Below are 11,927 nucleotides of genomic sequence, written 5' to 3' on the forward strand. Positions count from 1 at the left end.
CCCCACCCCCCCTTCTTTTCCCAGCTGTTTAACATTCACGCTGATTTATTCAACATAAATATGTCGCGAGCTCAGACCTCGCCATAAATAATGGACTTTGACCTCAGACAGGAATAAATCTTTTAAAAAACATTTTATACATTCATTACCGCACAATGGAGTGCTGATTGTTGCGTTTAAACGCCGTTATCGCTGCGTCTGGTGGCAACACATGAAATCAAGTCGAGATGAACATAAAAGGCCGGGTATAGTAATAAATATTTTTATTTCAGTTCAGAAGTGACAAACAACAAGTTTGGTAGGAAATGTATCTGCGACGCTTCGCAGTTGCTCTTTATTGCCAAAAACACCATAAACTATGACTGTGACACATCTTTTACAGGCCATACATGTATTTAGTGACGTTATATATATATATATATATACAGTAAAATGAAGCCTCCACTGGCAATTTTGTTGTCGTCGTTTTATGGCACTTGATATAGAGTAAAAGTTTGTCGCATGGAAAATGTCATGAGGGAAAAAAAAAAACCCACCCCACACACAATATACTGGAACACGGACCATGGAAGAGGGAAATGTGGCTCTTTCCGATGGTTTTTATGAAATTATTATATAGTTTGTGGTGATTTTAGATAATAATCGATGCTGGTAAATTCAGCTAAATGAAAGGCTGAAGCGTTTAGTGCACTAATGTGCTCGCGTGATGAGCTACTACGGTGATAATCTCTAAAACATCACAGTTCCACGATCATTTAAATATCTTGTAATCAATATGTAAGCATACAACAACAACGGTGACAACGCTTCGTCTTTGTCGGTACACGGTGGTTTTATCAGGAGATCTCGGTACTCGGGAAGAAAAAAAACAGGTGAAATTTGTATAACAGATTAAATGCTGATTCTTCAGTCCAACAGCACACTGGGAGCGGGACGGACGAGAGTCACGCTAAGTGTCTGCAGTCGCTCGACAACCTTTGCACCATCGCGTTGTTATCTGCCTGCTCGTTAATTTTGAATTGCGGGCTCGGTGCCACGTCGATGGCACGCGGCGTCTTCAGTCTGCTCTCACTGGACCGCTGTCGTGAGGTTTGTATCTTTGCAAAAAATGTCAGCCTTGCTTGGATGACACAGTGAGAGCTGCAGAGGCCCCCCCCCCCCGGGTCGTGTCTTTGTCTTTTATTAAAAAGGCCTGGGATTAAGAATTGATGGTGATGGATCCGTTGCTCAGGATTGACGCCTTGGTGACTTCCGTGCTGACGGTGGAGAGCGGGATGCTCTCGTATCTCTCTGCCGCCGGCCAGCAGCGGCAGTGCAACAGCGTGGACTTGAGGTGCTTCTGGAAATTGCTGTTGAGGAAGCCGTAGACGATGGGGTTGATGCAGGTGGAGGCCATGGCGATGAGGTGGCAGAAGGAGAAGATGGTGTTGTGACTGCAGGACGGGATGGCCTCGTGGTTCCAGTCAAACACGGTGTTGAAGACGTTGAGCGGGAGCCAGGAGACGGTGAACGCCACCACTAAGGAAAACAACATGGCGTTGATCCGCGTGGAGCCCTTGTTTTTCTTTTGAGTGGCGTTCCTGCCGCGCTCCACCATGTCCTTCCTCCTCCTGAGGCGCAGGTAGATGTGTAGGTAGCAGACCATGATGAGGACGAGCGGGAGGAAGTACTGGAAGACGAGCAGGGAGGTGGTGTAGGTTCTCCGCTCCTGAAGCGACGGCCACTGCTCCATACAAACAAGGTGATCGCTGACGAGGAAAGGGACGCTTAGGTTCTGGAAAGGCAGGGTGAGCACACTGTATGACAGGAAAGGCACTGAGATAAGGCAAGCCACGAACCAGGTGACAGCCACAGCCAGATAGGACTGGCTGACCACGGGCTTCCATCCGGTCGGGTGGACAATGAGCTGATAGCGCTCCATGGCGATAAGAATGAGGGTAAAGATGGAAACGGTGACCGAGATGCACTGGATGAAGGGTGTGAGCTTACACAGGGCCTCGCCTAAGATCCAGTGGTCCATCAGAGTGTAGATGATGGTGACCGGCAGGCAGAAGATGCACATGAGGATGTCGGAGCAGGACAGGTTGACGATCAAGATGTTGGTCACGTTTTGCATCTCCTTGTGCCGCGTGATGACAAACACCAGGCACGAGTTCCCGATGAGACCCACGGCCATGACGGTGCTGTAAGCGATGATGAGGAAAGTGGTGCCACTCACTGAGAGCGAGCAGTCCTCTGTGAAGTCCCACGGTATCTCTTTCCACAAGGCTTGGTTGTGATTAGTGTTGTGCTCCAGCTCCATAATGGGTTTTCCCTTGGTTCACAAAAAGCGAATTAAAATATTATGTCGTTTACTTCATAAAACGAGTATTTGCCGTTTTCACAGTTTTCCTTCATCCTCGGCGTGGGAAAGACGACACAGCAGTCACCATTTTGTGGCTGCAAGGAAAGGGAAACATTCATTATTAACTCTGAACAAAAGGAAAGTTTATTTTTAACGTTTATACACCAGGCCAGGTCAAGTTCAGACACATCACAACAGGCCGTTGACCTTCGCTCGTTCAAAAGCCTTATTCTACACTTACAGCCTTTTAAAATGAGCACGTGAGGCAGAAAGTAAATATTTTGCTACGGAATAGGATTTGAATTTCACTTTCACGTGAGGCAGACGTGAATTTGCTGAGCACATTTCCCCCTCGGTGCACACCGGACAAGAGATTTGGCGGTATCATGAGTGCAGGCTATGAGAATACAGTTAATGACGCGCTGATGGCATATCATCAAGATAACAGCGCAGACTCTGTGGCATCACCGTAATGGCACAGTGATCGAAATTGCCACCACAATAACGATGATAATGACCCGTCTTATAGAGACACAATCGTTCCTTTTCGAGTGTTTTCCTCCCTCTGTTTACCTCCATAAAAGAACACACACTTCACATACGCTCCTCATTTGGGCCTTAATGCGTTCAAACAAAGTACATCCATATGCACGCGTGGCGATTAACCGAGATGTTCTGCTCCCGGGCCAGAAATGAGTTCTGCCACACGGCTACGCAAACAGAATTCAATCTACGGGCGTCAGAGGATTTATTGTTTTTAACCCGGCAACTCCTTAACAATGACAGATGCTGACAAGCAGGACATCAGCTGCTTGTGGCTGCCTCTGTTAATGAGCTAGTAATGTCATTATAATGTTCTGTTTCGTCTGCGGTGATTACAATAAACAAACCGGGGGCTATAAATACGGCGACACCACCTGAATTCCTTTATGGTGTTTCGTGTTTCTCTGTTTGGTGATCAATAATTATCTTCTGGGTGTCTGAGTTTCTGGACCTGTGGCCATTGGACCCCGGAGATGCATTGCTTCGCGTTGTGTCCGCTACGCTAGGGAAGTTCAAGCGATAGGGCATCATGTGCCGGGAGGAAATAAAAAATGTGTGCTCCTGGGAAAACGACATGTGCTTTAATCAGGTGCTCTGCTTGTTAAAGCAAATATCTAATCTGTCAATCACGAGGCAGCAACTCAGTGCATTAAGGCGTGAAGACATGGTCAAATCAACCTGCTGAAGTTCAAGCCATAATGAGGGAGAAAGGTGATTTAAGTGGCTCTGACTGTGGCACAGAGGGGGGGGGGGGTTTTCGTGTTGACAGAGTTTTACAGAGAATGCTCTGAAAAGAGAAGCCGCCAGAGCTGCAGTTGCTCCGAGGAGAATGACCAGACTGGATGGAGATGATGTAAGGTCGTGGTAACTCAAATACAATCCATTCAGACCACCTCTGAACATCACAACACATCAAAAGCTTGAAGCAGATGCCGAGAGAGGACCGCACCTGCCACGTTCTGCATTATTTAAATGATCTGTCACCTCACTCAATCACTTTAACACGAGAGGAAGGGGGGGAAAAATGCCACATATACATACAAAAAAATGAACAGATTAATAAGATCACGCACCGGGAAGACCACATGTGAGAGTGGTCAGTGCGCGCTCTGCAGCTTTCCTTGGATCCTCAGCACAGATGTGGTGCACCCTCTCAGCTCCGGACAGGTGGAGGAGATGTCTGCTCTACCACAGCTCCTGTCCGAGGAGGAGGAGGAGGAGGAGGACACCCATCATCAATCACCCCCACAAAACCAACAATACATGCCGAAACGTGCACTTGGAGAGCAGACTGTGCCAGTGGGTCCCGTGCAAATACATGTCAATGCAAATGCGTTACTGTGCGCAAAAATGACAGCAGAAACTCCACATGCGCACATTAAAAAGTCTATGAAGAAATAATAGAATACTTGAGTCACTGCAGCGTCGCCAAATTGCAACAAACAGAAGAAGAAAAATCATGTCTTTACCCCACAATAAAAAAAGAGAGGGGGATTTCAATCAGCCGTCGGTCTCCATGGTTTCTTACCTGAACGGTGCTTCCTCTGGGACTTGGCGCGCGCTGCCTCACGTCAAGTGAGACACAGCAGTTTGTGTTGGAGGAGAAAACACAAACCTGCGCGGATTCTCTGACAGCAGCTGAGATAGCTCTTAAAGCGACCTCACACTCGGCCGTGCGGGGATGTGCTTGCGAACGCGTTACATAATGAATTCTCTCCGCGGGTACACGCGCGCGAAGGCACGCGCGAACATGAGGGTGGGTGGTTTCGGCGGTGGGGACGCGGAGAAATGTGCACACACACGTGGTGCGTTTCACCCCACCTGAAGCCCAGCGACGTGCGAGACGGCGACGATACAGAGACTTTACCGTCTTTCAGAGGGACAATGCCCTCGCGCAGTGACGCACATCCAAGTGTAAAATATCACTGCAATATGATTATGGTTTTATAGCATATATCATAAGATTTAGGGCTTTCTTGTCTTTATAGCCAATAAAGACAGGTTAAATGTATCATTTTCTTTTCTTCTTTCCACACAAGAGTGGACTGTACATGTTACCTGTGGACAGACTCATCATGTCTGTCAGATTCTGTGTTTAAAGCTTCAATTAGAAAAAGAGACAGTTGTCAATTACAGAGGATTGGCCCATGATGAACTTTGTTTAAAGCCGCAGTAAGTGACCTTTGGCGACGTCTGTTGTGACCTCATCGGCTGCAAGTTTCTGCGCGTCCATGTCCCTGGGGACCTCTTTTGGACCCTCAACACCTCTACCCACGACGAAGACGCCTCACCAGCGTCTCTTCTTCCTGAGGAGACTAAAGAACCCGTCTCCTCAGGTCCTGGTGAACGTCTACCGCTGTATCATCGAGAGCATCCTCCTGCCTATGACCCGCAAAAACACCTGCAGAGGGTGACGAAACGTGCCCGACGCATCACCGGGTCCCTCACTCCCCTCCCTCGAGGCCATCCACGGCAAGGCGTCATCAAAGACTGTTCCCACCCGAACCACAGACTGGCCACCCCTGGCGTTACAGGTCTCTGCGCACCAGAAACCAGCAGGAAAATAGCACTAACGTACCCCACCTATAGTGCTCTATTTATTAACACTGTAATTACATGTATACTTAGCCATATTCTACTGCGCCTCATACTATTCATCCTACACATATTCTTACTACTCTTATAATGTTACTGTTTCTGCATCTGTCTATTTTGGTTCATACTGAATATCCCCATTTATATATACTGTATATCTGTGCTATTACAATGTTACTGCTACTACATACTACTTTTTTTGCACTTCTGGTTAGACGCAAACTGTATTTCGTCCTTTGCACAATGACTATAACGTTGAATCTAATCTAATCTAATAAATTATGGATGCACCATATTATCGGCACACTACCGTGCAGATATTGGCTTAAAAATGCATTATTTTTATATATGTGTGAATGTGAGCGTGAGCGGTTGTGGACTGGAGACCCTACTGTCCTCCCTGTGTCAGATGGGATTGGCTCCACATCTCCCCACTTGTGGAGGATAAAGTGGTAGACAATGAATGAATGAATAAATGATTCATATACACTGAACCTTTAACCAGGAAAGCCTCATCGAGACAAAAAAAGAATATATTACAGAATAATTTACCGCAAAATATGAGCCATGAAACTGTCAGAATTTAGTCTAACCACACAGCAGGTCCCACATTCTCAGTAGATGCAGTGCGATATGCACCAATTGCATGATCTCATTTCTCACATTCAAACAGACTGAAACGCCATCACAATTAAAATCTCTCTCCCGATCCCACAGCAGATAACACCCAAGAACTATTTTAAACTCGTCTTTTTGCGCCTCTCTCTGTCTCCCTCTCTCTCGCACGCGCGTGTGCAACAGATTGTTAACTGCTTCTTCACACCGTCTCCCCACACACTCCTGTTTCAAGTGGAAGCTGCACGCTAGAACAGTAATAGCTGTTTGTCTGAGAGCCAGAGCGGTGAAATGACTCTCAGCTCAGCTCTGTGAGCGTTCACTCGACGCCGTGTCACTCAAGGCGACTGATCTGTATGCAAGTGTAGGATATGGATCCTGTTTCTGGAAATGTTGTAGTCAGATTCGTTGTTCTCGCTCACCCTCTTGTGCAACCTCCACTGCTGTCAGAGTCACTTGATTTAGTGGCGTTTTGACAGAAGAAAGGGAAAGATTTTCTTTGTCCTAAATGTCAGGCAACTTGAGAAGCATAGTGAAATTAAATGGTTTTCTGACAGCATGTCCACCGGGTTTAATAGGATTGATAAGTGACAAAGAAATAGGCCGGAGGACATTCAGCAGAGCGACGTGTGGCCCGTAACCTTTGCGTAATCTGGAAGAATTCCTCGAATTGAGAAAGGAAGAAAAGGAGCGTCTGTAAAACTAATATTTCTGTCAAAAGAACACATGTTTATAAGCTGAAAGAAAGCAGATTGGTTTTGTTTCACCGCAGCTGATAAGAAGCGCCAAACATTTACGAAACATTATCTCACTGTCCCATGAAATATTTGATTGGTCTGTGAGGAATTGTTTGTATCCAGCACATTCTATCGTCCGAGTACACCCGTGTCTTTCTGACGGACATAATGATCCTTGGTTCACTTATGGCCATATTTGGATCCAGACACAGGCGCGTTATTACACAAGACATTTGCAAAACGGGTTCTTGTGGGAAAATTGTTTAGAGTTTCATGTGTCACTGGCAGTGTAAATCAATAAATAACCCTGCGCCATTAATAATGAATTGTTACCCTGCTGTAGCCCCCCACCCCACCCACACTGTTTGTGGGAACAATTTGTAGTGTGTATTTTTATGTGCAAGGTCTGTCATGTATGTTTTTTTTTTTTTTATCTTGAAATTCTATCTGCAAGTATGCTATCATTTGAACAACAAGCTACATAATTAAATAAACAAAAATCTATCTATCTATCTATCTATCTATCTATCTATCTATCTATCTTAAATAAACAAACAAACAAAAAGCTATCTATCAGCTAGCATGCTATCATTTGAGTTAGCAAGCTACATAATTAAATAAACAAACATAAACAAAAAGCTATCTATCAGCTAGCATGTTATCATTTTAGCTAGCAAGCTAACATAATTAAATAAACAAACAAACAACAAAAAGCTATCTGTCAGCTAGCATGCTATCATTTTAGCTAGCAAGCAACATAATTAAATAAACAAACATCTATCTATCTATCTATCTATCTAACATAATTAAATAAACAAACAAACAAAAAGCTATCTATCAGCTAGCATCATGCTATCATTTTAGCTAGCAAGCTAACATAATTAAAAAAACAAACACACAAAAAGCTATCTATCAGCTAGCATGCTAGCATTTTAGCTAGCAAGCTAACATAATTAAATAAACAAACAAAAAGCTATCTATCAGCTAGCATGCTATCATTTTAACTAGCAAGCCAACATAATTAAATAAACAAACAAACATTAACAAAAAGCTATCTATCTATCTATCTATCTATCTATCTACCTATCTATCTATAAATATGGGCATATGAGGCCAAAAGTCTTATGCAACAGTAATTAATGTAAATAGGACAGAAACTCAACATATTCAGACTTCTCACAGTGAGGACACTGGATGGAAGTCGTAAATAATAGTGTACTAAGTTATAATTCACGGCTGAATGTAGATTTAACTAGTTCCTGTAATTGAGGTCAAGGTCCGGCCTCAGTGCTTCTGCTTCCAGCTCATATACGGAGTGAAAAGATTTACAGCTGCTCGCCACCGTGCCATGCACAGGATAGTCTGTGCCAACACACTGTGCCGCGTAGACATAAGCATATGTCGTGCAGTGATAAGGAACCTTGTGCATACATGTTTACCTGTACGTGCAAACTGTATTAGGCGGAGGACATATTAAGTGCACTCATCAATCAACGAGGCTTCACGTAATGTTCCTGTAGCTGTTGGAGTGCTGCGGGAGTCTAATTCTGCTTTTTGAGGACGGGTGACACATGCTACGTCTTTTGAAACTGCTCCGTCACTCTCTCTTGGGATTTCTATGGACTAGAGCTGTGTTTATAATGAATGATTATGATGATGTGGTGCACTTGACATATTCAGTTTGATGTAATGATGATATGTATGACGATATGAAGGAAAGAAAGAAAAAAAACATCCTAAAGTTGAATGTGAGAAAAACTGGGTTAGGGTCAACAAAAGCGATCGATCCGCCTTTCAAATTTTTAGGTCAATGATAAGCAAGCAGTGAAACCTATTGATCAAGTGGCTCATTTATACCTTGAACTAAATCCATACACGCTGTGTTCACAGAGGAGCTCATCGAGTGAAGGACAGTCTCCCTGGCAGTATCTCTGTCCTTTCTATGAGCCAGACTGAAGTGATCCTTGACACCATCACGGAAACACAGTCCTATAAATCCCAGAGGCCTTAAATAACCCCGGCTAAGAACAAATGCCACGCCGCCTCAGGTAGTCATGGATGACAAACAACCCCCAGCAGTCGCACATATCACATCTGACGCAGGAGCTCACCCTGATGCTCTTCTGCTTAAATGTGAGATTGGGGGGAGCGACTTGTTAAAGAACACAGTTCACGGAGCGGCGCAGTAAATATTCCTTACAGCGTCGTTCTCATTTTCTCTCAGTCGCTTTTATTTTGCTCCCCGTGTGATAAGTTTGTGAGTCAATAGTCACCACTTAGAGGGACACACACAGGGTCATTCAGAATGAGGACACCGCAACATCAATCACTGGACTCTGCACTTCCCCGCAGTTGGGAGCTTATTAGTGTCTTTCGGCTCATTGTTTTGGTTCAGGGTGCACGCTGTCACTGTGAAACCGCGTCATCCTCCTATCAGTGGAATGCAGGGGAGACGCTGTGCTGAGGAAACGGCAAAGAAAGCAAATAAAGTTGGCCTTTGCTGGAGCAGGTTACCACATCGTCCCCTCATTGGCCTCATTAGTGGAGACTAATAATGGGGAATCAATAAATTCACGTGGTAAACACACCTTTAAGCAACTAATAATGCTGGTGGCTGAACTTAAGTGGTGAACGTCCAGATTGCTCACAGCCTCCTTGATTCTCCCTAGTAACAAAAGGTTAGGGATTGTAGGATTTCAGAGGCTAAATATAATTATTCATCTTCTACCGCTTTATCCTCCACTGGAGGGTCACGGGGTCACCAGTCCATCACAGGGACACAAACAGCCATCCACTCTCACTCTCACACCTAAGGTCAATTTGGAGCAGGGGTGTCAAACTCAAATGGCCTGAGGGGAGCCAATGAGTATCTAGTCTGGAAAGAAAAGTAGAAAACAATAACTTTAGTAGCGGGTGGTGCGATATGAGTTAAAATTGTAATAGAATATTCCATCATATTCGATGATGTTTCACAGAATTTCAAAGTAAAAGTGCTTGTTTTCATGTAGAACGATGTATACGCGTCACCATAAAGACAGAATAAAAATATTCATATCAGAAACAGACATAAATAAATAGAAATGTATTGAATAATAATTCAAGGTAAGGTAATTAAAACACGTTTATATACATTTAAAGTGTAGTTTATACTGTATAGTATAGTGATCTTTATTACGAGTGAAGGAAATTACTGTATATTGCAATAGGCAAATTATTGAGTTTAAGCTTCTTATCTTGCTGTATTTCCCAGTTTCTCTAAACCAAGTAAACGTCTGTATTTATACAACACTTTTCTAGTCTCGGTCACCACTCAAAGCTGCTTTACACTTCAGTTTTTTGCCATTCATCCAGTCACTCATCTTTCATACCGCCGCAGCCGTCAGGAGCAACGCGAGGTTAAGCGTCTATGCCCGAGGACACTCGCCCAAGGAAATCGAACGCCACAACCTTCGAGTTGAAAGACGACTCGCCACTCTACCACTCGGTTCCCGTCGCCCCCGAGGTTCATCGGTGAAGTTATGGACCATAAAGGTAAGTGCTACTTCAGAATTACATGTAACAGAATACACTTTCTTAGAAATGTCCAGCGAGAGCGAGAGGCTGCTACTGTGGTTTATTAAAACACAATTGCATTAGCAGCCCAAATGGTAGAATCAATCCAGTGTGCATTAGACCTGCTGAGCCTTCTCTTTTGATTCTTATAAATGTTCTTCATGTCTTTGTAGAGCTCCATATACGTATTCTACTCAGGCCTACAGCACAGACCACGCCGCCTGTGTTCCTCCGCGGAGGCCTGATGATGATTCAGAGTTTACGCTGACATTGTCACAGCGAATAAGACGGCGCATGTCACATACCAAAAGCAGCGAGAGGCACAAACAGAGGAAACAGAACAGAGGGAGGACAGCGAGTTGCATATTGATCCCCAGAAGCCTTGTTCAGTCAGAGTCCAGCTCTGCTGACATCAGGGCAGAAATGATCAATCATCCGAGCAGATTCTTGGCCTCGCGAACGTCATACAATTTAAAATGTGATCCACTATCAGCCCCCATTCTGCTTGGCGAGGCAGTTACCAGGGTTACAATATGGCTATTTCTTAACTATTTCTGGGTGAGAAATGGTTTTATGTCAGTGTGGAACAAGAGGAAAGCGGTATCGAGGCTGCTGATTTCATCCTCCAACAAAACCGTCTCCTTTGAGAGCAGCTGTCAAAGCACGGCCCGGCCCGAGCTACACTGTGTGTCAAGTCTCTGCATGCTCTCTCGTATAATACTTTCCATGAGGCGATGGCAGGTTCCAAACCGCGCGGGGGGCATGTGAGAAAGTGATGAGCCAACCCCTTTGTGTTTCCGCGACAGTGTGGGGAACGTCCACGAACAAGCATGCGGAACGTGGAGCGGCTCTGAAGACTCTGATCTATGAGACCACACTTTCTGACTCCAAATCTATTTTCCTCACAAAAATGACTCATAATCACAAGAAAATATACGTAGGCAGTATATTTTATTAATCATCTTCGGCTGAGGCGTGATCAAACCCGCAGTCACGGGTCATTCTAATGCAGGGCGTCGGTGCAAATGAATAACTTGCGTCACAATCACCGAAAGCCCACGGCATAATTGCACCTGGCAGGACAGCAGCTCAATCACTTTACCACAACATAGGAATCACAGAGCAGGCACAGGTTTCAGCTCTCCTGTCAATCAAAGGTTGGATGATTTTTGCAATGCTTTACCAGTCAAATCTACTGTGCAACCCTTGGCGGTTAGTTGGCATGGAAACCATGTTAAATGGGCTACGAGCAGATTGAATGACACCACTGGAGCTCTGCTGTCCCAAACTAATCAGTTGTATTGTGCTTTCATTCTTTTCTTATCGGATCTCGGATATGGGACCCGTGATGCGGAGCGTTTACCTTTTTTTCCCAAGCAACAGGCTGCGCTGCACTCCTTCCTCTCAGAGCCTGTTTGTTTGCTCATACACTCGTCACACAATGACCAGTAATGGCTTTGTTAGACGGTCTCCTTCAACAATTACATGAATGAAGGTTAAGGGTCTTACAGTTGCAGGATTCTTGACTAAGCTCACAGTCA

The 11,927-nt window shown here is 44.7% G+C and overlaps 1 protein-coding gene across 1 annotated transcript; it reads right to left on the reverse strand.

Moving 5' to 3' along the window:
* Positions 1-256: 256 nt before the first annotated feature.
* Positions 257-4,678, reverse strand: npy8br (neuropeptide Y receptor Y8b). Its single transcript, XM_058636281.1, has 3 exons — positions 4,416-4,678; positions 3,961-4,084; positions 257-2,439 (listed from the first exon to the last, which is right to left on the reverse strand). Exon 3 carries the CDS (start codon positions 2,300-2,302, stop codon positions 1,199-1,201), a length of 1,104 nt encoding a protein of 367 aa, XP_058492264.1. The 5' UTR covers positions 2,303-2,439; positions 3,961-4,084; positions 4,416-4,678; the 3' UTR covers positions 257-1,198.
* Between the last annotated feature and the right edge of the window lie 7,249 nt (positions 4,679-11,927).

Source organism: Solea solea, chromosome 8 (genome assembly GCF_958295425.1).
Source record: "Solea solea chromosome 8, fSolSol10.1, whole genome shotgun sequence".
Taxonomy (NCBI): domain Eukaryota; kingdom Metazoa; phylum Chordata; class Actinopteri; order Pleuronectiformes; family Soleidae; genus Solea; species Solea solea.